Below are 27,844 nucleotides of genomic sequence, written 5' to 3' on the forward strand. Positions count from 1 at the left end.
CGGTATCATAGCAAACTAAAAAACCTAAAGTATTCATTGGTTCCAACCATGTCTTACCATCTTATCGGGAAAGGAGGCTAAATAACGCTCCAAATATACACTAAATTTTGGCGAGGAAAACTGGCATGGCCATTTTCAGACGGGTCTCTTGACCCCTGACCTCAAGATATCTGAATGAAAATGGGTTCAGTGGGTATACCCACAAGTCTCCCCTTTACAGGCATATATGTCCTGGATGCAGTGACACACATGTTGAGTGGTTTTGAAACGGAAAAATGTTGTTGGAGCCCAGTTTGTAATTTATTTGGGAAGGTGGTCCTCGGAAATGTTTTTAACAATCAGAAGTGGGCCTCAGGATACCGAAGGTCGAGAACCGCTGCTATAAACTGAAAGACAGTCAGAGTCAGACCACTCATGCATGCACAAACCCGCAAAAGTGAGTAGTATCATATTTCTGACGAGCCTCCATAAAGGCAGACCAATGAGAGGACCTCTCCACACACACATGCCCTCCTCCTATAGATAGAGACTGACGCCTTTAAGTCGGCTGGTGCAGAAACACACTGAGACCACACTTCATTTGGAATAACTCGTCCCTTCAGACATTCATTGAATCCTTCAATTTACTGCATTCATTATTTATCCCCCATTTTACACTGAGATGCAAAGCAGGTGCCTACTACAAGTTGTTTTCGCCATATCATCGCTCTTTTTATCCAAAACACAATGTGATGTGATGGGGTCAGGTGGTCACTCCAGCTGCCTCAGGTCCAGTCGTGCGGATGACGGACAGACGCGCGTCACGTTCCTGCGAGAGGACGCAGCCGGTGTGCGCTGGTTGTTCCTCAGCCTGTGGTCTGAGGATACCCGACCGCTAACATGCGAGGTGAATACCGATCCACTCGTCACGGAAACATACCGCAGTCTTTGCGACAGAAGAGGCGCCCAGGGTCAAGAAATCACCCAGAAGAGGTTTAATATCAGTGCTCTGCTGGCTCCGGATGCTCCCTGTGGCGCGCTCGTCTCCTCCAGCGCGCAAAGACGCACCAGAAGAGATGATGGCACAGAGAGGAAAACTCGGAGGAAACGCGCCTGGATATTCCCAGGGACGCTTTGGTGCGGCACTGGAAGCAAAGCTGCAGAATACGACCAGTTAGGTGAGGACAGTGAACTCAGATTTTTTTTATTATTTTACGCACTTTCCCTCCTAATGGAGCTTATAATTGACTTCAGGAGAATTAAAACTGTTCAATCACCTGTTGATATTAATAACACTCCTGTTGAAATTGTCAACAGCTTCAAGTTCCCTAGGCATCCATATTTCTGGTCCCTGCACATCAGTTGTGTCATAAAAAGGGCACAACAGAGACTATTTTTTGAGGTGTTTAAAGAAACATTGGTATGTCCACAACAACCCTCTTCCAACTTCTACCGGTCCACAATAGAAAGCATCTTAACTGGACGCATACTGGTATGGTTTGGCAACATGGCCTACCTATTGCTTATAGATTTATCATACAGTAACTTCAATACTGAAGTCCACATAAGCATATTAGACAATATCACTGGTATTTGACATTAGATTAAAAAAGGTGATGCATTTGCATATTTTAAAGTGATATCATATTGTAGATTCAATGTATAAAGATAACTTGTATCAATAAGTTTTATTGAATTTAATTACATTTAGCTGAAATGAATTGATATGACATTTTGTTAGTAATTGATGTAAAAATCATGTCACAAACCAACAACATTTTTGGGACATTATTTTGTGTAAGTGAACCTGATGAGTTGCACAAAATTCAAGATAAATTGAGTTAAACCTACATCATAAGAAAATGAATTAGAAAGTGTGCTGTACATTTATATGGTAGTCACATCAAAAAGATGTGCCTCAGATCTTGGTTTTACAACCCGCACATTTTTTATTTTAACTGCCTTTGAAGCTTTTTGATTTTAAATGACGTAAGAGACCTCTGCATGACTTGCTTCCATGCAAAGTGTCCTTTGATATGTGACTGAATTCAAATCTTGCACAGGGATGTTTGAGAGCGCAGACCGATGCTGCCGTGAGCACGACCACTGCCTGCACATCATCCAGGCTTTAACGGTGAATTATGGAGTCTTCAACCCCAACTTCTTCACTGTCTCACACTGTGACTGTGACCAAAGGTAAGCATCAGAATGTAATAATACTGAGCCCAATTATTCCCCGCCTCCAGGGAAACTCCTGCAACCAGGAATTCCCATGATCCCCCGCTGACCTGTCCCCATAATGCTCTCTGGCAAGCATAGTCAAGTCAGGATAGACCTGCTCCGAGGCTGAATTTGTTGAAAGTGTTTTGGAAGGGTGCATTTTCACTTCTTACTAATTAAAGTGTACTCCTCTCTGGAATGCTAGCATCATATTATTTTGTCACTATGGCAATAAATGTAAACCGGGATTCTGGGGCCATGTAATATTATATCCAGGAGTGATATATCACTGCAATCAGCCCTCCGGATAATCTCTTGATGTGTCGAGAGTGAACTCGTTGCTCGCTACTTTTGTGTTCGCTGGGCATACCATTCCTCCTTTTTATTAAACCTGCAGATATATCTGTTTTATTCTCACTTTCACATGTAGTTCTGACAGGTGCATGTGTTATATATTTGCCCTCGAACTCTTGGTGTTCATTCGCAAGCAACTGACAAAAATTCACCTCCCGGCTAAAAAGGTTATTATAAACTGCTTAGTCTAGACTAAAGGTGTAGATAAAATGAGGCGCCATTCAAGGACATTTACCCGCTGTGTGCGTGTTCATTTTGACTGTACCGTCGCTTGACCTCGGCTTGTTCTTTTTCCGACGTCACCAGGTTTCGACAGTGCCTTCTCGGTGTGAATGATACCATTTCCAGCATGGTGGGCTACAGCTTCTTCAACATCCTGCGGGTTCCCTGCTTTGAGCTGGAACAGCGGAGGCGATGCACTCAGATGTACTGGTGGGGAACGTAAGAGACACACTGACGTTGTTGCTCTGAGCTGTAAAGAGGACCTATTATGCTCATTTTCAGGTGCATACTTGTATTTGGGGTTTCTTACTAAAACATGTTTACAGGTTTAAATGTTCAAAAAACACTTTATTTTTCTCATACCGGCTGTGCTGCAACACCTCTTCTCTCCCTCTGTCTGAAACGCTCTGTTTGAGCTACTGTCACTTTAAGCCCCCCTCTTGAAAAAAACTTTGCTCTGAGTGGCTTGGGAGAAAAATATGGTGCACCTTTGCAAAGGTAGTTCTCAAGTCGTGGGTGATATATTGTAATGAATCTGTATGTGACATAGTAAGGGGAGCTTTTGTAACTTTTCAGACCTTTTACATGTACAAAAAACTACATAACACACTAAAGGAAAGGGAAAAAGCACAATAGCATAATAGGTCCTCTTTAACTTGCATATATTGTTAGACACAGCAGCATGTGCACATTATAAAACAAGGAGTTTGTTCAGTGGAAAGTGCAGGTATGGTTAGATCATCAGATTGCCTGTAATAACATGCCTGACAATTTTCCAAACCGCACAAAAATTATGAGGGGCACTTTGCCAAACCTCTGCTCTGTTTCCACAACTTTATCTATCAGGTTACTAACAAATCTGACAAACCAGAAATGATTAATGGTTAACCTAGCATTCTAGCATTAATGGTATTGCATACACTATAATAACTATAATTTAAGATTTGGGTGTGAGTGACTGATTATTGAATTTAATGTAATTATCTTCCTTGAAATTACAGATCATTATCCCAAATGGCAATACAAAGTGCGCCTCTTCTTACTTGAATAAATATGTAAGGAATGTGGTCTATATGAAGTTGCAGATAAAGTTTTTCCATGGCTTGGTTTTAACATGCTTGTTTACTCTCTATAGGTGTAGAGTAACCAAAAAGGCTCCCTATGCCGTCTTCAAAAAACCCCTCCCTTACGCCGATGTTACAAGCAAATATGGGGACAACACTGACAGCAAAGAGTCAACAAGTAGCGAGGGGCAGCATGTAAACGAAAGCTTTGTGATCAATCCGCACAGAGAGTCACCCAAAAGTGAACGTAAGTGTAGCTCCAGAGACCCACCCAGAGGAGACACTTTCTACCCCAGGAGGAAAAAGGGAAAAGGCTGTAAAAGACACAGGAAACTGTATACAGCAGCACCCTCCCAAATTCCCCCGATGTCAAGGGCACTCACCACTACTCCTTCAATGAAAATGGGTCTTTTAAATGCTTCTAAAAGTAGCACATTGATGCCAAATAAAAAAAGAGCTGGAAAAAAGAAGAGCACCAGAAAGGGCCTGTTGGCTTACACCACACAGGGAAGCCAAGTTCAACCACAGGAGACCTCAAAGTCTACATCTACAACACAATCGACACCGACAGCCACCACAACAGTGACTAAAACCACCGAAAGTCGCAAAAAAGGTCCAACACAAAGTCGCTGCTGTGGATTCAGGACGCCTCTGAGAGGTGACACTTTTCAGCCTCGTTGCAAAAGTTGTCTAGAAGAAAAAGCGACACCTCGCGTGACAACTGTTACACCCTCAACAACTACATATGGATTAGCAATCAAAGTGACAACAGCTGGGACTCTGAGGCTGAAAAAGACAACAGAAACACCCAAACAAGACACTTTGAAAAGACTCTGGAGTACTACTGCAACGCCAGTCACAACAAAACTGATGTCAGCAGCCTCCATTCATGAGGATGACAAGCCTCAAAAGCAGATGTATTCTCCTCTACTACAGAATAATACAAGCCAGGAGCCCATGGGTGGTACCACAGCCCAAAGCACACATGCAGAGAGAGGCCTGAAGCAAAACATTGCATTACACAATATGACAGGTGAGTGCATGCAGCTGATGAACCCTCACTCTGCTGGGGCCTTTTGCAGCATAAGAGGCCTCTCTTCAGTATAAATATTAAACTATTTATTCAGTAGTATTTCAAGGTGAGCGATGCTGCCACTATGAAAAGGTGATGATAAGGGCTTGCATCTTGAAAGAGCCCACACAAATTCCAGTGGGATTAGTGTATCTAAAAAAGGTGGCCCAGGGCATTATTCTTTTAAGGAGCTCAAGCTTCCTCCACGCTATCTCGTTATGCCCCCTACAGGTGGGACAGAATGCTAGTTCATCACAGATTATGGCTCACTAAAAGATGCAGAGCATGACAACATCAGTAGGCGACTTAAATTGCTTAGTCATCTAAAGAAATGTGGGTACACTTCGATTACTTATGAGATGACCAGTGTTTATTTTTTTGCAGACAATCAACTCCTGTGTGGAAGCCTCAAACATCTGGATGAATGTAAATACAAAATCCATCCTTTGGAGAAGAAGTATGATCTCCAGAACATGGACTCAAAGACTGCTTACCACTGTGATTGCACCAGCCGGTAACATAACAGCTTTTTTTGCATTTCTGTCATTCCCCCCCCCCCACCCCCATCCCCCCCCCACCCCCACCCCCACCCCCACCCCCCTTATTTGTATATTCACATATCACAAAATCTGCATTTACAATCATTCAAATATATGCCAGGGGCCTGTTACACAAAGGAACTGCACTGAGAACAACCTGGGACACATCTTGTTCTCCAGTCCGTGTTATATATTTAAAGGGGCTGTTTTAGGCTCTGTTTTATTCAGACAAATTGTCCTTATAACTTAGCAATCCTACTTCATTAGACAGGCCTGTGTTCTGCTATTGTGTTTACTGCTTCTACAGTAGATATATATATATATATATTAGAAAAACACAAGGCTATTAGAAATGTTTAACTTTGTGTTTTCTTATGTGTTTTGGCCACAATAGTTCAGCATAACATTATTCTCCCCCCATGGAAACAGCTTGTCCATTGAGGCCAAGGAACTACAAGCCTTACACAGCCTTTGAACCAATCCAAACTAAAAGCAATTATTCCAATACTCCATTATGAATGTGTTTTGCATTCCTGAGCTACTTCAAGTTTGACCTGTGGATTGCAATGAGATGAGGTAACCAGGGCAACTTCATTATAACGTCTAAATGAAGCACAGGAGTTTTTTTTTTGTGTGGTGGCACCATTGAAAGTAAAATGTCTACAGTCTCTACAGTGTAATAATAAACTGTAGGTGTGTTTTACAAAAATATGACAACAGGACCAAGGTTATAAAACAAGAGGATTTTCTTTTAATAACTTAGAAGTCTTTGTTGTCTCTGTCAATAGGCCTTTTTTTTCAGCAGCCTTTCAGACTTGTCATAGAACAAAACGCACAGGTGTTACTAATAACGTTAACGATGCTTCATTCAATTAAGTAGCCCAGTAAGCCAGGACAGTGTCACAGTAAACCAGCATGCACAATAAACCTTCTTAGCACTATATACTCTGACACGGCACAGCTGGAAAAGCACAGGTGTAATTAATAACATTAACGATGGTGCCGCATAACATTTAGCTCTGCCAGTTGGAGAGCCCTCGCATTGTGCATACTAGCTCAATGGCATACTGGACCACCTTTAATGTTACACCTGTGTGTCTGCTGGTGTTACGGAACGACAAGTCAAAGTGGCTGATATGAAAAAGGTCAATACAAGGCCCCTGAAGCTGAAGCATTAATGTTATTAATTAGACCTGTGGTTTTCCTTTTATAATTATGGTGCCTTCAAATGGGGTCGTGTTTACCGTGTCCACGAAAAGAGTCCATATGAACGCACCCCTTATGTCGTATTCATGACTTCGTAAGTGGAAAGTTTCTGAAAGCTCTGAGTTCACGAGTTGTGGCGTGTTTGTTGACGTTGTCAGAAATGGCGGAGGCCATGGAAGTCCATTTTTCGGTGCATAATAAGTGAATATATTGTAATTTTAGTCGTATATTGTTTTTCTTCATAATTCTATAATATGTCTGAGGAAAATGTTGATATCCCCAATGGCCTCATCTTTTTCCTCTGTCATTATGACTTTGCATTTTCTGGATTATGTTACCCGCTTGCTTGCTTGCTAAATTATTAGTGTCTGTGACTTCTAGACCCCGTTCTTTAGCAGCGGTGTTCTCACGACTTAACCAATTGAATGCCAAGCATATTGTGTACACGACTTGCCATGTTGTAAACATGAGCTCACGAGTTTCATTTGAAGGCACCATTAGTCAGCATGACTGCTGTAAAAAAGGCCTGTGCTGCATTCCAAATCACATACTTTTTCTTTTTACTTCAAAACATACTGCAGCTGCCCTTATAAAGTAGGGACATGCAACTTTATTATAACATTGTCCCAATTGTATGCAGTACATACTACTTCATCATAACATTGCACAAACTTTGACCCTCTTGCTCATATATTCACTGCTCAGAGGAATGCGACCGGCTGTGCGCTCCAATACTCATACTACCATACGATTTAGTATGCCAGAAAAGATTTGGTATATCCCAAAACATAGTATGTCAAATGCTGTATTTTTTCTGGCTATTCTGACCCACAATTCTCTGCACAGCAGATATATGAGCAAGAGGGTCAAAGTTCAAGGTGCAATGTAATGACAAAGTAGTATGTCCCAATTATATGCATACTGCATGCAACAGTAGTATGTACTTTGTAAGGGCAACTGCAGTATGTACAGTAAAAAGAAAAAGTATGGGATTTGGAACGCAGCCCTAGACTTTTTGGAATGATAGCAGGTTACCATCCTATGTTTTAGTGATGTCTGATTATGTATTGTGACTCCTACTAATTTGTTGCACCACTCACACTTGCATGGTAAAACTATTATAGCTCATTCCTATGTACAGCAGCATGTTATATGGAATGAGGCAGCCCTTCCCTTTCTTTGCCTGCCTCTCTGAGTCACTCACATATGCATATTGCATATACGTCACACTCTATTGTTTCATTCCTGCCGTGTTGCTCACTTTATTTCTGTATGCAAGGTTATAAATGTCCTCTGCTGGTCTTTTTGTCAATGTTACAGCTTGGCTGTTCAGATTGAAAGCTTCAAGCGACCCAGTATACTCCCCAAGCTCCTGATGGACTTCGTCTCTCAATACTGCTTTAAACTGCCAAAGGAGAAGAAATGCCGCCGCAGAAAAAGGTTTTAAGCTCTGATTAGCTTATTCATGTTAATCTTAGACAACTTTTGGTTACAGCTGTGCCAGTCTCCTGTCTAATGTGCTAACTCAGTTTATAACAGATTATCAGGTTGGTGTTCTGTTTCTGACACTTTTTATGTTTCTTTTTCTAGCTGTTCTGGAGGCTTCACTAAAGCCTCTGACCTACTTCAAGCGCTTAAGATGATAGAGGAAAAAGACACTGCTGGGGTGCGAAATTCAGGCAATGACAGAAGAAGAGGGATCCCTACTCGTCTTTATAAGCGATGCCTAAGGCTAGAAAAGAGAAGCTGATGTTATGGCACAGCTCACACGATTTTAGACTATAAGCTTCTGTGAGCAGCGACAATGAATTTGATAAGCTTTACATTTCATGCAGCGTTTTCTGTTTCTCTCTGATGGTGTAAAATGGCAGTGCGTTGGAAAACATTCAAGGACTTAAACCCTTGAATATGTAATATTTGTAAGTATGCCAATCATGTAAATTTAATATATTTATAAAGATCTGTAATTAAAAATGCAAACCATCAGATTGTGCATTGAAAATGTAATCAAATAATTTATTTCTTGTTTCTGATTGAATTTATTAATTGATTTAAAATCATATGTCAAGAGTATTTTTCAAAATGATCACAGGGTGGCATCTTATTACCTGCACTGCATATTGATTAAGTAAGGAAAAATATCGAGATATAGTCCATACTGCTAAGTCCAACAACAAATTCTTGGTTTACTTTACAACTAGGAATAATTATTCATTAATGGAAACAAATATTGTTACACTTCAGTATATGTTTTGCTACATTTATAAAACATCCCTGATCCAAAATGTTTCGTGAGGACTGCAACCGGTTCAATGTGCACTTCATCTGCCATTTCATTTCATAAACTCCAGCTCTTACAATGTGTTGCATCAGTGTTTTTTTAGACATGTATTCTTATTGTAGCCTATATGGAAATTGGATGCATCAGTTGTTTGAAATGAATTCAAAGGTCCATTCCTGTTCAACTATACTCATTAGATATTTACCTCAACAAAAATGTCACCATGGTCAGGTTTCAGTATTTAGCGGTATTAGGGTGTGATTCTTTTTTGTCATCTTGAGCTTTTAAAGATGTTATAACAGGGAAGATTGTGGCTGACCCCTCCCATCCCGGACACCATCTCTTCCAGACTCTGCCATCTGGCAGGAGGTTAAGGTCCATCAGGACCAAAACCTCACGCCATAAAAACAGTTTTTTTCCCCATGGCAGTGGGGCTCTTGAACAGCCCCTCTGCCCCCCCGTGACTGTATCTCCCTCACACACACACACACTATTGCCTCGCCAACACTGGCTCTCCCCCTCTTTCATACACTCTAAATAACACCCCCTACTGTATCCCTCTCTCTCCCTCTGATACCTGATCGTTTGCACTCCGGCAATATTTGCACTATCTATATATATCATGTTTATTTTTGTTTATAGCTTATTTTGTATATTGTATATTCTTAAAATTTCAATTTTTCAATTTTTTTAATTCTATTTTATTCTAACGTTTTTATCTATTCTTTTGTTATTATACTGTTTGACTTGCACCAACATAACCAAAGCAAATTCCTAGTGTAAATCTCTTACACCTGGCAATAAACACAATTCTGATTCTGATTCTGATTCTGATTCTGATAGGATGTTCAAAATGTAAAAATGTTTTTTTTTTTTTTTTTAGCTTTTACGTAATTGTAGACATTTATAAGGGGATTATAACCAAGTATTCAAGATTCAAGATTCAAGATTCAAGATTCAAGCCTTTTATTATCATTGTGGAGTACAATGAAATTAGATTGTGACAATCCCATAGGTGCTAATGAGAAGATAATACAATAAAAAAGAGATAGTGCAATATAAATATAAAAAGTATATAAAAGATAATATAATATAAAATATAAAAATACAATATGTATATTGATGAGATGACAGTTTTGCCAGATTATTACACAAAGTGTCCGTCAGATAATTATATAATTATTGCGCAGCATCATATAATTATTGCACAGAGTGATCAGCATATGTTATTGCACATATCCGTAACAGTAGATTAAAGTATTTACATTGCACAAAAGTGACACAAAAGTGACCAACGGGTTATTGCACATGTCCGTAACAGTAGATTTACATTGCACGTGTTCAACTCAGACAGAGGAGATGTCAAAAAGTAAATGTAAAATGTAAATTGGTAACTTGATAGTCACCTCTATGTTTTTTATTTTGCTTTTAATTGCACTTAAAAAGCTTGTTTAACATTAAAGTATAGAGAGTACATTATCACATACCTGCATGTCAAGGATGACAGTTATCTCTATTGTGGTCTTAATGTTCAGTACAAATAGTAAAGATAAACTATGACTCCTTTTCCCATCCTTGAAAGTTTATCATATTGTACAGCATAACCTCTAAACTACATGATAACTGTCCAAGGCGTCGCACTGACAGCTGGGGGACTCCATGGATGTATTAAAAGAACGAAATGTTTTTATTTCATTATTTATAGGGTGATTATAACCAAGTATGTAAATTGGTAACTTGATAGTCACCTCTATGTTTTTTATTTTGCTTTTAATTGTACTTAAAAAGCTTGTTTGACATTATTCACTTTTAATAGTTGTGTATCACAGCTGTTACCCTGCAGTATATTCAGTTTTCTTCATCTCCTTGTATTTTTATATCTGGTATATTTTTTTTGTACTTTGTACTTTGCACTACTAACTTTTTTCCTGCCTTTTTACTAACATGTTTTGCACTATGGAACTGTGATGCTGGAAACTTGAATTTCCCTCGGGATCAATAAAGTTACTATCTATCTATCTATCTATCTATCTATCTATCTATCTATCTATCTATCTATTAAAGTTAGAGAGTACATTATCACACATGTCAAGGACGACAGTTATCTCCATTGTGGTCTTAATGTTCAGTACAAATAGTAAAAATAAACTATGACTCCTTTTCCCATCCTTGAAGTTTATCATCTTGTACAACATAACCTCTAAACTACAATATAACTTTCACCTTATCTTATGATTAAGATAAATATGTAAGTAACGAATTGGTATTGTGATTAATTTATATTATAAGTAATGAATTGGTATTCTGGATTGATAAAAACAATTATATTTTGATAAGGATAATTATATTAGTAATTAATTTATATTTCTGTGTGACACAGATTAAAGGTAATAATTATAGTTAGAATAATTATAAATAATAATAATTATAGTTAGACAAATTTATCTTATGATTAAGATAAATATGTAAGTAACGAATTGGTATTGTGATTAAGTTATATTATGGGTAATGAATTGGTATTCTGGATTGATAAAAAAATATATATTTAGATAAGGATAATTATATCAGTAATTAATTTATATTTATTTGTGACACAGATTAAAGGTAATAATTATAGTTAGAATAATTATAAATAATAATAATTATAGTTAGACAAATTTATCTTATGATTAAGATAAATATGTAAGTAACGAATTGGTATTGTGATTAATTTATATTATAAGTAATGAATTGGTATTCTGGATTGATAAAACATATATATTTTGATAAGGATAATTATATCAGTAATTAATTTATATTTCTGTGTGACACAGATTAAAGGTAATAATTAAAATTTGAATAATTATAAATAATAATAATTATAGCTAGACATATTTATGTTATTATAACATGAATAAGTTGTGTTGTGTTAAAACACTCAAAAACCAACTCATGAATTTTTGACAGCTTTTATTCTGGCCCCGCGGTGCATGCTGGGAGCAGCTCGTTGGCCTTGGAAACATGGCGTCTCACTGACAGCTGGTGGACTCTCATTATCTTCATCTCCAGCTTCACTGACACACAACACAACCTCCTCCTCCTCCCGGGGCCTGCCTGCGTTCACCATCTAAACACTGCAAAACAAGGAGCATGAAGTCTTCCGCCTGAACAAGACGTGTCGTTTTAACGGACAGTAACGGATTTAATACGGTGTGTCACGCCCACTCTGCTCGGTAACGTTAAAACGAGACTGTACGGTAAGTTAGCTTCGAGCTAACCGAGCTAGCAGCTAACTAGCACGACACGACCAGCCCATGTTGTGTGAAGCGGAGCTGCTACTACTGTCTGCTCACCGTTAGTTACCGTTAGTCTGCAACCGCCATCACCAAGACAACTGTAGTCATGGTGTTGTAGTTCTCTCTTCTACTTAGCTAGGTGGCTAAACTAGGGCGTTTTCTGTCATTCTTGTCACTGAATTTTTAATGTTCGACCCCTTTGGCATCACTGTCGGAGTCGGAGGAGGAGAGGAGAGCGATGGGCTCCGGGGCTGTGGATTCGTCCCAGTGGCTTTCGGTGAAGGAGGAGACCATTTTCCTCCACGACGGACTCATTCGGGTCACAGATCTGGCCGAGCTGCCCAGTGAGATCGGAGTGTCGGAGCAGGGCGATACAGAGCAAGAGGTGGGTTTAAAGACATCTCACACACATATATAGGTTTATATATATAGAATCACACACTCACTGCTATGATACATGTTTATTTTAATGTATAAATGTGTGTTTTCACTGTCAGCTTGCAGCACACCCTTAGTGATAACGTTAGCATGTTTCCTGCTTGCATGTTATTGACCAGCTGTCAAGGAAGCGACTGTTCCCAATTCACTTCCTGCCATCCCTTTCAAAATATAAGTCCCTCTGTAATCTAAATCACAAATGCAAACCATGTGTTAATGGTTATTTAAAGGTCCCATATTGTAAAAAGTGACATTTTCATAGCTTTTATATTATAAAGCAGGTTTAAGTGCTGTATAAATACTGTGAAAGTATCAAAACGCCTAATCTACAGAGAAATACACACAGCTCGTATTCAGAAACTGTGCATTTTGAAACAAGCTGTCAGGATTTCTGTCCATTTGTGATGTCACAAATATACAATATCACAGTTTTAAACGTAAACATTATAAAATGTGTCCCAGTTTATTTTCGGTTGGAGTGTATGCGAATGATTTCAGCTGACAGGAAGTAAACATGGACCATAACTGTTGCTCAACAACGCAATTTCGTTGCCATTCCATTGAAATGTACTAAAACGGAGCATTTCAGACAGAGGGTAAATACAGGCATATTCAGACAGACAGTATGAGAAAAATAAAGTTTTTTTTTAACATTGAAGCATGTAAACATGTTCTAGTAAAAAACTAAAATACAAGTATGAACCTGAAAATGAGCATAATATGGGACCTTTAAGTTTATATAGTTTCTTTTAATGGTATGTTCGAGTCATGTATTTGATTTTATAGCTAATATTGTTTTAAAATAACTGCATATGAGGGTGTGCATAGATACACTGCATGTTATCCCTGTACCTCAGGTGTCAAGTTGCAGTAGCTTCAACTTTATTAGTACTGCCAGTGCAGCAGCAGCCTTCTGAGGCAGGCAACTTCTCAGATTGCACCACACAGTGAACATCTGATTGGATCTACAAATGGCAGTGTGGAGACCAGTGTTTTTTTGTGATAATTGAAGATGACGAAGCTCTCCTCCTGGTATTTGAATAGTGGAAGTGCAGCTACACCACTTCGTCTCAAGTGTTTTATGATCACTGCAAGTGTAGCATACTCTACAGTGATCATAAAAAATGCTTGCATGACTCATGTCCTGTATTCTTGTTCTCTTACCACAAAGAAACAGTTTCATGTGAGATGTTAGATGTTAAACAGTGGTTATATGCTGTTTATGGCCCGTACGGGTTTCTGCACACCTTTTTAAAATCAATGTTTTCCACATTTATTCTGTTACAATTATCAAGTAGCCCCGGACTTAAAATATGTTTTGTGCCTCGTGCAAGGCAGAAAGTATTTTTAATGTCAGTGTTAAAGTTTAATCTGCCCTAATATAAGGTGCAGTATATGTTTTTTTTATCTTGAATGCAGGCTTTTATTTTGAAGGCAAAATCTGGAAACCGGATGTGTCTATGTTGTTAGATTGCAGAGACTTTACAGTGATGCCGATGGAAACTTCGAGCTAACAATGTTACATCCTCGATATTTCGCTTCTGTACCATGTAATAAAGCTAGAGCTAGTAGTATCCACCAGTCTGTAGAGTACATTTGATGCAGTACTCATGTCACATGAGCTGGGGTCTGTCTAATGCCTGGTCGGAGGTAGATAATAATGAATACTGGAGAGTGGCTGACAGTGATGGTTAACCACTTAAATCAATGATACCCTATGTTAGCTATACTATGGGTAGTACTCTTATCTAACTAGTGTCATTGCTGGATGGTTCATTTAGATTAGCATTACTATTTTAACCAAATTTGATGAAATAACATGTATAGGTCATCCATGTGAATTGAGTCTCATGTATTTACCTTTACAAGAGTTCACACCTGCAACCAACCATTCCCAATTCAGGATCTCTACTTCATTGCACTTCAGTGGATAAAATAAAATATGTTGGTACATTTCCAATGTTTTGAATCTATTGAATTTTAACAAAAGGGTATGCGTGCAAATTCCAGGCTTAAATGCACAAATGTCATATTTTGAAAATATCTTTATGTGGACAGTATATTGCAAGCTAAAAAAACACTTTCAAAATTAATTTATGTTCATCTTAATATCCTGAAGACACTCTTATTATAAATGTGCTAATATTCCAACTCATGCTATAACAGTAGTCAAGCTCATAGCTGTATGATGGGACAAGTGGCATGTCGGCGCAGGCTTTTTGTGCTCATCAACAAACACTGCCTGCTTGATTTAATTTTTACAATGTACAGTGTGGTGCATTCAGCTGTACACATTCAGCTGGTTGTATAGAGCCTACATAACCTCTTTTATCCTAACCTATTGACCAAGTTTTGAACTGGTGCTATAAATGACCAGTTTGTTATTCTCTAATTCAATGCCACATCATATTCAGTACTAGTATTAGTAGCATAATCAGCAATCTATTACGCTATTAGCTATGTTATGACGTGACAGATGCAGATGGCTACTTTACAATTCAGCCATCAGCCACATGCTGTTCTTATATAAGTACATATGTTCAATCAGCAGCTTCGACAGATGACAATCCACTGGTTAATTGATGAATGTGAATGAGCATGTTTGAACCCCTCACCCTTTGTTTTTTTCATCATTAATGTTCAACAACAGACATGCAGTGACACAGCTTCTCAACTTATGCTTTTTGTTTAAGCTACTCTAGAACAGAGAGACAATATGGATGTGCTGGTGAAGGCACAATAAATGGCAGCTGGACTTTTCACTTGGGAAAATGCACAAGATGTTGCTAATAGTACCACTGTTTGGTTTAGCAGTATGCATGAATTTAGGGCTGTTTTGTACAAATATAGAAAGTGAGAATTATGTTTAATATTATGGTGGAAAATCTGGATTTTCTCACATTTATAAAGCACGTGAAATAGAAATAGAGTAGCCGTGTTTGTTGTTGTCAACCTCCCACGTATGGTAGGTCATAGCTCATAACAAAACATATGTCTGTCCTTTTATTCTAGGTTCAATTCTGATTCTCTCCATTTCCGGCCTTCTCCATGTCGAGCTTTAAGACTGACTAGTCTGGTCATCCATTGCTGTTTTCGTAGGTGTTTGTGATGCTGACTATTTTTATCCACATGCAGCAGTGTTTTGCAGAGCAAGGTGGAGAAGGCCCAGCATCCAGTTAAGGAGTGTTACTGTAACATTAGTAGCATTTCTGAAATTGAATCAATACAAATTGTGCCTCCTAAATGGTATAATGGATTTTTTTTCCTAGTCCATGGTTCGTGGGCCACAGAGTGTAATCAATATCTGAAATGCTGCCTAAGTGCACATGAAGCACATTGTTTCACTTGTGATAGGCTATCCCAAATGTGCCTTCTGCTATCTCTCTGGCCATTATTTCATAGTCCAAGGAACCGTAGACATAAGGGTTTATCATGTGGAAGTGATTCATAGTTGTACTGTGGAAATGCTGTAAGTTCTACCGATAAATTAAAGCCATGTTAGAAATAATTAGCTTAGTTTTAAACTAAAATGTTGGCTGCATATTAGCCTACAATATAATACACCTTGTGGACAAACTGGTTGTTGTTGACTCTACTGACGGTAGACCAGCCCTTACCATTTTTTTGGTTTAAAGACGGCAGTTCAAAAAAGATTTTATCATCTTGCTGTGTAAGCATGTAGGCTATGGATAAAGCCAAATGTTTGAGAAATTAGGTAAATCAGGTGAAGTAGAACGTTTTTCACAACCCCAAATTCAAATTCATGTCAGTTAAATTTAAATTCCCCACTGCTGTGCTCTTCTTCTATATTTGAATTCATATTTCTGAGTGAATATTCCCTCTGAGGTGGAAAATGTAATTTGCATCAGAGAGACAAGGCCAGGAATCACATGGTGTCCTCTGTCTGCCATCTCTAAAGTTTATTCTTTTCTAAAAGGTGCAGACAATTTGTCACAATTTTGACTGCTGCTAATGTTAACTTTTCCTTCTTTTCTTCTTTGCTATCTGCCCCCGTCCTCCAGATTCTAACATTTGAGACAAAGAACCCGGTAGAGCTTGCTGAGCGTCTGCGTGCTGTCTGTGGGAATCAGAGCAATGCATATGCGCGTCTGCTGGAGTACCGTCTCAACGCTCTGCGTGGCCTGTGGGGGGCGCAGCGACAGTTGGCCCTGGAGGAACAGCAGGACCGAGAGGGGACCGGAGGGGCTGACGAGGAGACCTTGGCCTTGCTCAAAAGACAAGGTCTGCTCCAGCAACCCGAGCAGGCGCCCTTCACCTCCCGTGTCGGCCTGCTGCTGGTCTTTCCCCTCTTGCAGTCCCAGACTCGCAGTGACCCGGCGCTCTGCGGTGTCACAGCAGAGGTACTGCTATCCTGCCTCCGGGACTGCCAGCCGCTCAGCCTCAGCAAAGAGCCCGCTGACTGCCTCAACGGCCTGGAGGGGCTGCTCTGCTCCTGGCTGGAAGATGGCGCTCAGGCGTCAGGCCAGCCGCAGGGACAGGCTCAGACGCAGATCCTCCACACGCACAGACAGAGGGAAAACGCTGCTGCAGCACTCGTGGCACTTGCCTGCGCCAGGTAAGGTCATACATTCTCTCCTTGCCGTCCCATGATGCTTAGGATCCCTTTGTTGGCACTTGTAGACAGTATATTGGACCAACAATATTCAGTGAGGGTCATTAGAGTAGCCAAACACTTTACAGAAGACCTATTGTTACTTTATACAGTAAGAAAAAGAACTCATTTAGAAGTAAAAGCAGTCGTGATGAACAAAGTATCTTAGTGAAAACACCACTGAGTTACTTCATTAGTAACTCTTCTCTCAAGCAATCAGTGAGTCATGCCTGATTCAATGCTCAAAACCATCCAACACACACTGAAGCGGTCTCACTTTGATGTTTGCACTATTAGATAAAGGAGTAGCTGAACATTTGGTGATTGATATTTTAATATATCCTTAAATTAGTGCGTATAAACAGACTTTCCTGCTCCCTGCCAGCTCAGTGGCAATATTTTTTTTGTGTTTTTCAGAAGAGCAGAATGTGCTTGTTGTATTTTGTTGCATTTGTGCCTGAACTCTGGCTTCTGCTGGTGACAACTGATCTTGACTTGTCAAAACCAGAACTCTCCACTCTTTGTTCAGCCTCTGTTGAGGCTGAGAGCTCTTTGTTGTGGGGGAACCATCCAGCCCCGGTGCCTTTTTTTCACAGACAGTGGGAGCTAATTAAAGAGCTATCAGCTTTACTCCCCCTCACCTCTGACGGGGTCGGTTAGTGAATTCACAATGTGAGAGTATTAAGTAAGCAAAAAGACTGCGTAGCCATGTGCTTTGACATCAGTTGTTGATAAGATGTAGATATAGTGAGATGGAGAAGGGGACACGTGACTCATCTGTGTCTGTCGCCTGTGGAACTAAGTAGTGAATCAAACATACATACATTTCCTGTACAGCAGAGCACATGGCAGTATTTCCCTGGACTACACCAGTCTCCCAGTAACACTGTAGACAGTGTAATCAATATCATCTTGTTGTTACCTATCCCTCCATTTTGTTTTTATGCCCAGTTGAAGATTGTTTTTCAAAGCTGTAGTTACAAACCTCGCTTCTTTTTCATCAGAGAATGCCAGAATAGCACTTCAGTAGACCTCTTCTTGCATAGATCTTCACCCTGAATATAGAATTACTTGAATGTGTTCAGTTAATAGTTCAGTCTTGGATGAGGCGAAGCAGTAAATGAGCACTGCACAAACTTAAGTAGGTTGCTCATTACACCCTGCTGAGTGTCGCAGTGTAAAATAATCTCTGCTGCATTTTAATGGAAAAGATTTCTTTATTCAGATTCAAAAAACACATAGCATTTTAATTCCCAGCACATTACATCGGATCCCCTCCATAATTCAAGCTGAGCATTATTCCACTTACAGCTCCAGAAATGCTTAACGACGAGGTTTCACTTGTGTTTCATGCTGAGGCCTCCTGACTAATCTGCCAAACTATTCTCCAGGGGATCTCTGAAGACCTTCATCCACACAGTTCACCTGCTGCAGAAACAAACCGATCTGGGCCAGCTCCCCGTGTCAGATGTCCTGTACAGGTGAGAGGGCGGTACTTTGGTTCATCTGAAAGATAATTATTAGTAGCTCTCCCGACATGTAACCACCCTGCATCTCTCCTGCTTCAGACTTTTGGTCCTGGAAGGAGGCCCAGGCTCTCCATCCTGCCTCCTGGGGGGGAAACACAGTGTGTCCTGGGGTTTTGAGGACATGCTGCCCACACCTGATAATTCTGCTGGAGGAGCAGAGAGTAAAGGTAAAATCTCTTTTAGAAACTTCTGTTGATCAGCCTCTATTTTGGAAAACAAAACAAAAATATGAATAACAGGCCAAAGTAGATGCAGTTCTCTCATGTGGTAGTGATGCATTATGTCTTCTACAGTACACATATCTAGATTTCCAGCTTGTCATATTTCCCCTCATTATACTGCCTGCTGTCTGTTCTATTTATTCACCTTTAGATTATTTATAATCCCCTTTGTCTGAAATACATGAAGTGTGCCCAACAAAAATGGAGTGAGGAGAGTGCATTGCCAAGTTCAAGGCTAATTTTGCCTCATTTTACTGTATATATATGTATAGTGAAGAGATTAGAGCACTATGTTGGAACTAAAGAGCTGTGACTGTGAGGAGGTAAAGCAGAGGAGGGCAGAGTGATGTTCGATCTTCAGCAATCCATCAGCTGACCTTGTTTGTAAAGTGACAGAAGCTGATCAGAACATACAGTATATCCATAGAGCAGGTTTGTATATTTACATGTTAACCTCTTCCACTCCTTGAAGGCGTCGGCGCCCTCGGCCGACTTTACTCTCTTTCAGAGGCTGTAGCAGGCTCAGTTTTAGAGCTAAAGTGACATGCAGACTTTATGATAATCACATGCAGTTGTTTGCATGCAGTATAAATGTGTTATTTTTGCCTATTCTAAAAATGGTGTATTTGAATATTTCTGCATAATGGGGTCCCTAAACAGTCTCGGAATTGCATAAATTGGCTGGTATGACTGGAAAGCTGAGACTCTTGTTGTTTCAATCAGCCCAATTGTATTCCTGTGTGATGATGTGAGTCCCCACAGTAGCTATTTCATTGTAGTGAGAGAAAATGAGCTGTTGTGACCTCTAGGATAATCACAGCCTCACGAAACTTCACAATCACAAACTAGAGACAAACTAGGGCATTCAGAGGATGGATAGCTTTCCTAGGTAGATTGACAATAAGGTGTTTTCCGAGCAGAAGTGCTCGCCATCCAATTCACCGAAAAATGCAATTCTTGCAGATATCTCAAAACGTCAAAAGTTTTTGATACTGAATCGGAGCATGGCTTTTTCCTATGGTGTTCCTCAAGGTCTTGGTGTCTTAATGTGGTATTTTGGATTTTTTTTTATCAATTCTCAAGTGGTAAAAAATTGTAAAATTTTGCACCAAATCTGTGTAACAAATGGTATCAACCCAAAAATTACTGCAACAACTTATGACACATAAGTGAGTATGGGGATGGCCATCATATACTTATATCATAATGTTCTAAGCCCTTGTACACTTTCAAAATGTATTTTAATTATTTACTAAATTCTCATTTTTGTATTTCTTATTTATCCCACTCTCCACTTCACCCACTCCCCTGTTGATACCTCACACTACTTTTCATTACGATTATCTGTCATCTGTCTGTCATTGCCCTTATATTGAATCCTTTTTGTCCCTGTGTCTTGCAGACACCGACCTGGGGCGCTGTCTAGCCACAGACGGGCTCTATCTGTATACCACTAACTCCTCCGGGAGAGGACTCAGCAAGCTGGGCTCTGGTTTACATGGGACACTGAGGTAATGTGACGCTCCTTCTCGCTCCTGCCTTTCTTTATCCGCAGCATTCAGAGAATAGCAATAGAGGGCAAAACACAAAAATATCCCTTATCACTTACTCATCCCATGACGCTGTGTTATTTACTGGACATTTTTAAACCAATATCTGCAGCACACAGTCACGTCCTCCCTAACTGTCTCTGATTGATTTAGTAGATTATTAAAAGGGACAAAGGGGCGTTGTGTGCTTTGCCTCTTAATTCCATGCTGTGCTAGCAAATAAACCAATTTCTAAGTGAAGAACAGCTTACTTCCACACTGTGTTTTTAGAGTTCCAAGGGCCCAGAGATATTTTTTTTTCACTTGCAGAAAAGATACATGTGCCAGGTTTAGGCCTACGAGTTAGTTAGTTATGCTAGAAGTGTTTTCTTGATTCCACGAGAAACAACAACATGGAAAACAAACATTTTTGTCAGGAAATGAGACTCAGTGGGACTCATACTACAGCAATTAGTACAGTTCTTAGCAAACAACTAGATTTGTAGACCCCAAAACAGCTTTGAACTAGCACGCCAACTCTTTTTCTTGGAGGACATACTCTTAATTAATAGTAATTGTAAGCACTGAAAAGGGTAAACAAGATGCTTAATTCTTTTGAAATAATTGGGGTTTAAATTAGATTAAATTAATTTGTAGATAATGTATACATGTGATGTGATGCAGTGTTGCCACTCAACTCAATTGACTTAATTTTCTCAAGTCTCAACTGTTTTTTCGACAGAAAGCTCCACTTTCAAGTATTCAATTAGTACACAATACAGAACACTTCAATAGATGCACTGCATTTGTGTTTGTGCAGGGGTTTTGTGTACTGTCGAAACGAAGAGTTGGAGCCTGGCTGGGTGGTGTTCTGCAGCGGTCGCCTCCTCCACCGTCCCTCCTCCTTTGATGCCAAGCCTCATCAGCTGTGCCAGGTCGTTGACCCCTTCACCCTCCAGGTACTGTATACTTTCATTCCACTGTTTTGAATATGATATTGAATCATTCAGTAAATTTGGCATTGTAAGTCTTGATGCATTACACTTTCAACACAAAAGATAAAAGCTACATTCACTCTAATTGTGGCCATTCAAATCCAACCAACTCTGAGTTGAAATGACAAGCATAGCCGATGCTAATGTTCACTGTGTGATTTTATCTATTTTTTTTTTTCAGGTGTGCCAGATTGTGCCCATGCCAGCCCACCACTTCCCCGTGGGCAGCAGCATGACCACGCTGCACCTCTGCTCAGATGGAACCTACCTGTACTGGGTCTGGTCCCCAGCCAGTCTCAATGAGAAGACACAGAAAGGCCACTCTGTCTTCATGGATGTCTTTCACCTGTCTGTGAGTACTATACGCCCTGCCATATACACAGTAGTTTCAGCCTGTTTATGTCCGTGTTCCATTTTTGATGTTTTCTCTCCCCCACATGTCCACGGCGCAGACACAGACAGGGTTGTGTGTTGCAGACATCTTGCAGGAGAGGGTCATTCTAACTCGCAAGGAAGGCGAGTCTTCAAAGTGCTTGAATGAGCTTCTCTTGAGTCGAATGTCACGCTTCCGGGCCTCCCATTCTGCCACATTGGCTGCTCTCACAGGCTCCGCTATCACCAACACGGTCAAAGAGGAACAGTCTGGTAATTCATCAGTCGTCCAAACATCATATATGCTTTAACGTGCAAAACATATGGATCATGGAGCTATCAAAAATATTTTCTGATGACACTTCTCTGTTAACTCTTTCATAGCTGTGAACACTAGCTGTGGACTCCCTCTAAAGACCCTGAGAAAGACCCCTATGTATGTGTGTGGAACCTACCTAGTGATGCTGGTCTCACCTCCTGGTGTATCTGGGAGCTCTGCCACTCGCTCCCTATTTGGAGGTACCAGTAGCCTGTCCTCTCTCAAAAGTAAGAGCACACACAGACACTTCAAACACAAATCCTCATTGTGTTGAGTTTTTTTTTGTTATAACTTATGGCAGTTATGCTGGGATTTAGTTTAAGATAATGTGATTAAATTTAATATAATGTAAAGCTACATTACAAAGACTTTGGAAAAGAAGTAAACAAAGCATTTTCCATCATCTGAAGCTGCTGGTGGATAACATATGTTCTGATTACAGTCTGATAACAGCTTGAAGTCCTAAGTAAGGATTGATGATTGTTATATTACATTATATTTGAACACACACAATGTTTTAATATAGACATTTACAAGCTCTGGTAACAAAAATTGCATTGTTTATGATTGAATAATCAATGAAATGTTTTGTAAAAGATATTGTAAACCCCCCAATGCTTTGTACTATTCAATATTGTCAGTAATTAGTTTATATACTAAACTTAACTTTTTATTTTTGGTCAGTATTAGCCTCCAGCCTGGTTTTTAACCTGGCTGACGGTCAGTTCAGCAGCCGCGCAGACCTCATCGATGCTCCTGGCAGTTCCCTAGGCAGGGGAGCCCAGGTGGCGGGGCTAGGTGAGTTCTGCTTTCGTCACAGGCTACTCTTATGTGTTGAACTCACAGACGATAATTACACAATGTTTTGTCAATTTAAGTGACATCTATTTCTGTAATCTTTGGCTTCATAGGAGCATGTTATGATGCACTGAACAACTTGATCTGGACCTGCTCCAGTGATTACATAGATCAATGGTGCAATCCCGGGAACCAAGCCTTTCATCATGTGTGCCATAGGCTCGGTGTCAGCCATGTCATTAAAGAACCCAAAGGTAGATAAATATTGCACTGAAAAACCACCAGACGCTCTTTTTAGCAGGTCAGACATTTGAACATCTGCAAAACTTGTCCTTTCACAGAGGAAACAGTGGCCACTGGCGAGGTGATCAACCAGCTGCTTCATCATGTAGGTGCTATGTGTATCCATCAGCTCAACCTGCTGGCGGCCAGCAGCAACAGCCTGCCCCTTGGGGCCCTGCTGGGTAAACAACATCCCATCGAGGCCCGTCACTTCAGCAGCATCTGTGACATTATGGAGAAGGCCATGGTCAATGGAGACACCTGCATCATCCGCTGCATCTTGGTGGTGTTCCAGGTCAGTTAGAGGTGTAGTTGGGGATTTGCAGAAAATCACTGATGCTATTTTCTGTGTTTTTGAGTTGTTTATTTTTTTTGTCTGTGCTGTCCAGGTGGTGTTTAGGTTTTTCAATCCTCAGTCGGAGCAGAATAGGGAGAGTGTGCGTCGTTCAGGCCTACTCCTGTGGCAGCTACTCATGGCTCCAATTGATCAGATAGGAACAGAAATTCAGAGAGAGGTGTGCCTGGCCATCAGGTAAGTCAGAAATTCCACATAAAATCCAATATACCATGTGTATAAAATAACAGTAATAGTTAAAATGGTGTTTTGTATAATCAGTGATCATAAGGATATTTAAATTGACCTCCTTTGTTTATCTCATCTCATCTCTGTCCCTGTAGCTCAGGGCTGAATACTTTGTATCAGGGGGAGGCTGAACTCAACAAACTGCTGAAACTGGTTTTAACTGAAGGTGATGACAGTATGACAGTAAAAAAACAGATTTTATTATAACTGGCACTATAACTGTTTTGTGCTAATATTCTGTGTATTTGTGTGTGATCCTCAGGTGAAAGGAACGGTGGCCTGTCTCAACTTCGTGATGTCATCCTTACCAACTTGGCAGACCAACTGCAGAAGAACAGATTTGGGAGTGAAGAAGATGACCACTACAGGTACGTGGCTATCCTGTAACTATAGGGTGCAATATTATTTCCAGCCCAGAACAATGCAATGTCTTGGCTTAAAAACACAAGTAAGCTCCCTGTAGGTAAATACTTCTTTAAAGTGATAGAGATCTCTCTCTTTTACAGATTGAACGATGAGCTGCTGCACTGTATCCTCAAGACTGTAGTCCGGGAATCCTGCCTCGTCATTACCAAATGTCAGACTGTCGCCCGAGACGACTTCCAGAAGCTGCTCTCCACTGTGCCAGTATGACCATCAGTTCAACAGAACGAAATGCCATCTGTGTTGATTAAGATCACATTTTTTTGTGATACTGCACTCGTATTAACTTGAGATGGTTTTGCCCTCTCTGTAGGTGGTCTCACCTAGTCTGCGCTACCTCATGGCCGTTCAGAACCACCTCCTCAGTAACACCATTCTTATCCGTCCGGATGATAACGACGACAGTGATAGCTCCCTACAGGGGGAAACAATGAAGGTACAGGTAAACATCCCCTTTAAGTTCCCCTACGTTTGTTTACGTGGAGTCTGTTTGTGTGTCTGTCAATGAGAGACCAACCCACCAAACGGAGCAATGGGAGATGCATGTTCTGTTACGGCATAGTATAGCAATTTGTGCTCATTGCCGTTTCAATGTTATCAGTTAACAGTGCTAGATTAAATAAGGATTTGTGTCGTTTCTTCTTCTTATAACTAATCATAGTTACTGATAAAAGGATGAAAACATAACAGTCTTATGTAAATGAACGGCTCAGATTATCTGTAGACATTAAAGTAAATTAATTATGTTTGTAGAACTACATATTGCATGAAAGAGGTGATAATTGCAAATCTTGAAAGCAGAGTTACGTAAGTTTGGGCATATTGTATGTGTGGTCCTCAGGAGCTGCAAGGTAGCATCCTATCCCTCGCAACCAAGATCCTGGTGGGATGTGATGAAGTGCTGGAGACCCTGCAGCAGGTGACCACAGCACTCATCAACAGCGACATCTCTGACAGAGAAACCAGGTAAAAGAACCCTTTGGTCAGACAGCCACAGTGGCTGCTGGATACCTTTTTAAAATCTACTATCCACTTGTTTTATTATATTACATGAGCAGACTTTTGAAGTTAATCTGTGATGTCAACTGTACTACCATAAAACCAAAATGTCACTGACAAAAACAAAACCAGACATGACGTCTCTTAGTTGGCTCTAATGCACTATTTCACCGTGAAACAAGATTTAGCTAAACCTTGGTGATGTTGCAGCCTCCTTACAAAGAATAAAAGAGAGTGAGAAATCATTTATGGATGCAGAGTTTTAAAATCACTGTGGCTTACCCCCCCCCATTTCTTGTCTTGTTTTTCTGCCTTGGATTCATCACCTTAACATTACATTTTTGCCTCCTCTCTTCCTGTTCAGGTTGAAAGGCCTGGAGCAGGTAACCAAGGCCACCATGCTTGGGCACCTGCTTCCAGTGTTGCTCACCTCTCTGATGCACCCCAACCTGCAGACCCTCACTCTCGCCGACGCCCTCATGCCTCAGTTGGTGCAGCTGGTCCTCTACACCAGCCAGGTTGGAGTCTTGCCAGTCCAAAAGGCAATTCTTGCATTGAATAAAACGTTTTTTCCTCTAGTAGAAAAAGCAGTCATCATTAAAGTATTTATTTCCACTCTCCGTTTCCCAGACTGCCCTGCTACTAAAGACCCAGTCTCCACTTTTCACTGAGGAGCCTCCACCTATGGGTGGCTCTCTAGGGCTGGGGGCGAAGGCATGTGCTGGCGATGACAAGTACGTTTTCTGAAGGTCCACCAGAAGAATGTTAAAAATAATCGTATATTGGATCACTTTGCTGCATAATTTAGCATTTTAATGATGAAAATCTTATTTAATCATGATCATAGAAGAGCATATGGTAACTTATGTGCCAGCTGTTTTGTCTGTCATAAGCTCAGTTTTCTAAAACCAGTCATTTATTTGTATCCTTGATATTAGAATTCTTGACGAACGTGAGGAGCCCGGTTTCCTGACTGGGCTGAAGATCCCTGCCCCATGGGCTGCTGGGAAAACAGTAGAGACTGTGCACCCTGTGAGGGACAATTACAAGTTCAAGGAGACGGTACACATCCCAGGAGCCCGCTGCCTGTACCTTCGCTTTGATTCTCGCTGTTCCTCACAGTATGACTATGACAAGGTACCGACTCTCACAATACACTAACTGTTAGCACAATGGCCTTCATCCTTTGTAGCTCTGGTTGGGGACGTCTTTGACTAAATTTATTTTCTGTTATTTTAGTTGGTTATCTATGCTGGTCCCAACACCAACAGTCGTAAAGTAACAGAGTATGGAGGCAACACTCTGGGATATGGTAGTCGCAGTGTCTTGGGGACAGGATGGCCCAAAGACCTTGTCAAGGTAAAAGAAGCTGTTTTGCTCAAACATACACGGTGAAAACATAGTGCACATACAGTCTTGAAGAGCTACATTTTTTTCTGTGTCCTGTTTTAGGTCGAAGGAGACACGGTGACGTTTTCCTTTGAGATGAGGAGCGGACGTGAACACAACACCCCCGATAAAGCCATGTGGGGGTTCTCCTGCACTGTCAGAGCTCAGGTAAAATGTCCCAAACATCTGTATTTACTGTTGTTTAATCATAACATGAAGAACAACAGCTAATTCTGATCATGCCGTTTGTTTTTGCTTTTAGGAGTCATCAGAGGATGTCTCTGGAGGCCTCCCCTTCCTGGCAGACCTTGCCCTGGGTCTGTCAGTGCTGGCTTGCTCAATGCTACGCATTCTCTATAACGGGCCGGAGGTGACAAGAGAGGAGGAAGCCTGTCACGATTTGCTCTGCTCAAAGCTGCTGCAAAGGTGACTAAATGGAAATACTACAAAATGTCTCTATTGTCATTGATTGCCTGTGTGATATGTACTGTATAGTACAATGTAAGAATTGGTAAACAACATTCAGTGCAGTGGTACGTAGTTGAAGACGAGGAACACCGAGATGACAGACTGATGATGAGCTTTGTTTTTTTCTTTAGGTGTCAGTGGCAGGTGGAAGCGAATGGTGCGATCTCTCCTGCCCTCACGCCCAGCCCTTCACCTCTGCCACTCACTATCGAGGAGGACCGGGAGTTCACCTATCCATCTGACGTGCTCATCCCACCCCCAGGCCTCATGCCGGGGACCTATTTTGACTTGCCTCGTATCCGCCTCCCTCCAGGCATCATGGGTAGGCTACGAGAGGTGTCTGGAAGGGCTCGACCGCAATTTCGTCCAAGCATCAAGTAAGGGGGTCATGCTGTCACAGTACAGAGGGTGTGCATTTGACATCACTGTACAAAGAAAAAAAAAACATAAAAACATTGCTGAAATGATAAAGCGCTGCCATTCAGGCTTTCACAAATCCAAGCACATGGTTTTTACAGACTATCGAAGACTAAAGAGAAGTGAAGCAACAAAAAGCAACACTTTCTAAGATTTTAATTGTACAGATCCAAGATCGAAGCCCACAGTTTTGTAAATTAATTATGTAATGAAATATAAATATGTTTTCAAACTGGTTCACAGATGATCAGAATATCC

General features: G+C 40.5%; 2 protein-coding genes across 5 annotated transcripts in view; both read left to right on the forward strand.

Annotated features, from left to right (window-relative positions):
- The first annotated feature begins 549 nt into the window (after window positions 1–549).
- On the forward strand, window positions 550–9,013 carry LOC119492284 (group 3 secretory phospholipase A2-like). 2 transcript variants are annotated; one of them, XM_037776629.1, is made up of 7 exons: window positions 551–1,157; window positions 2,043–2,175; window positions 2,860–2,994; window positions 3,911–4,872; window positions 5,296–5,425; window positions 7,977–8,096; window positions 8,247–9,013. In XM_037776629.1, the coding sequence occupies exons 1-7, from the start codon at window positions 662–664 to the stop codon at window positions 8,404–8,406; spliced, it is 2,136 nt and encodes a 711-aa protein (XP_037632557.1). In that variant the 5' UTR covers window positions 551–661; the 3' UTR covers window positions 8,407–9,013. The 2 variants fall into 2 exon arrangements, with proteins under 2 accessions (XP_037632558.1, XP_037632557.1); XM_037776630.1 differs by lacking the exon at window positions 2,860–2,994 and having other exon boundaries at window positions 550–1,157.
- Window positions 9,014–11,915: 2,902 nt separating this feature from the next.
- LOC119492345 (probable E3 ubiquitin-protein ligase HECTD4) overlaps window positions 11,916–27,844 on the forward strand; it is a 37,934-nt gene continuing 22,005 nt past the window's right edge. Inside the window, exons 1-25 of one of the 3 annotated variants that reach the window (XM_037776711.1) lie at window positions 11,916–12,597; window positions 16,673–17,226; window positions 18,654–18,743; window positions 18,831–18,958; window positions 20,415–20,523; window positions 21,362–21,500; window positions 21,718–21,888; window positions 21,989–22,181; window positions 22,293–22,454; window positions 22,912–23,025; window positions 23,139–23,279; window positions 23,367–23,602; window positions 23,697–23,839; window positions 23,986–24,056; window positions 24,153–24,258; window positions 24,397–24,517; window positions 24,627–24,755; window positions 25,155–25,279; window positions 25,677–25,854; window positions 25,943–26,046; window positions 26,251–26,449; window positions 26,552–26,671; window positions 26,765–26,869; window positions 26,964–27,127; window positions 27,301–27,546. In XM_037776711.1, coding sequence (XP_037632639.1) covers window positions 12,451–12,597; window positions 16,673–17,226; window positions 18,654–18,743; window positions 18,831–18,958; window positions 20,415–20,523; window positions 21,362–21,500; window positions 21,718–21,888; window positions 21,989–22,181; window positions 22,293–22,454; window positions 22,912–23,025; window positions 23,139–23,279; window positions 23,367–23,602; window positions 23,697–23,839; window positions 23,986–24,056; window positions 24,153–24,258; window positions 24,397–24,517; window positions 24,627–24,755; window positions 25,155–25,279; window positions 25,677–25,854; window positions 25,943–26,046; window positions 26,251–26,449; window positions 26,552–26,671; window positions 26,765–26,869; window positions 26,964–27,127; window positions 27,301–27,546 — 3,995 coding nt within the window. In that variant the 5' untranslated portion in view covers window positions 11,916–12,450. The remainder of the gene's footprint in view (window positions 12,598–16,672; window positions 17,227–18,653; window positions 18,744–18,830; window positions 18,959–20,414; window positions 20,524–21,361; window positions 21,501–21,717; window positions 21,889–21,988; window positions 22,182–22,292; window positions 22,455–22,911; window positions 23,026–23,138; window positions 23,280–23,366; window positions 23,603–23,696; window positions 23,840–23,985; window positions 24,057–24,152; window positions 24,259–24,396; window positions 24,518–24,626; window positions 24,756–25,154; window positions 25,280–25,676; window positions 25,855–25,942; window positions 26,047–26,250; window positions 26,450–26,551; window positions 26,672–26,764; window positions 26,870–26,963; window positions 27,128–27,300; window positions 27,547–27,844) is intronic. The other 2 variants (XM_037776714.1, XM_037776712.1) reach the window with 2 other exon arrangements.

This window comes from Sebastes umbrosus, chromosome 8 (assembly GCF_015220745.1).
Source record: "Sebastes umbrosus isolate fSebUmb1 chromosome 8, fSebUmb1.pri, whole genome shotgun sequence".
NCBI classification, from domain to species: domain Eukaryota; kingdom Metazoa; phylum Chordata; class Actinopteri; order Perciformes; family Sebastidae; genus Sebastes; species Sebastes umbrosus.

Coding starts and splice junctions, on each gene's coding strand:
- LOC119492284 (XM_037776629.1), top strand. CDS start 662: ATGCAAAGCAGGTGCCTACTACAAGTTGTTTTCGCCATATCATCGCTC. Junction 1,158..2,042: donor TGCAGAATACGACCAGTTAG/GTGAGGACAGTG, acceptor AATCTTGCACAG/GGATGTTTGAGAGCGCAGAC. Junction 2,176..2,859: donor CACTGTGACTGTGACCAAAG/GTAAGCATCAGA, acceptor CGACGTCACCAG/GTTTCGACAGTGCCTTCTCG.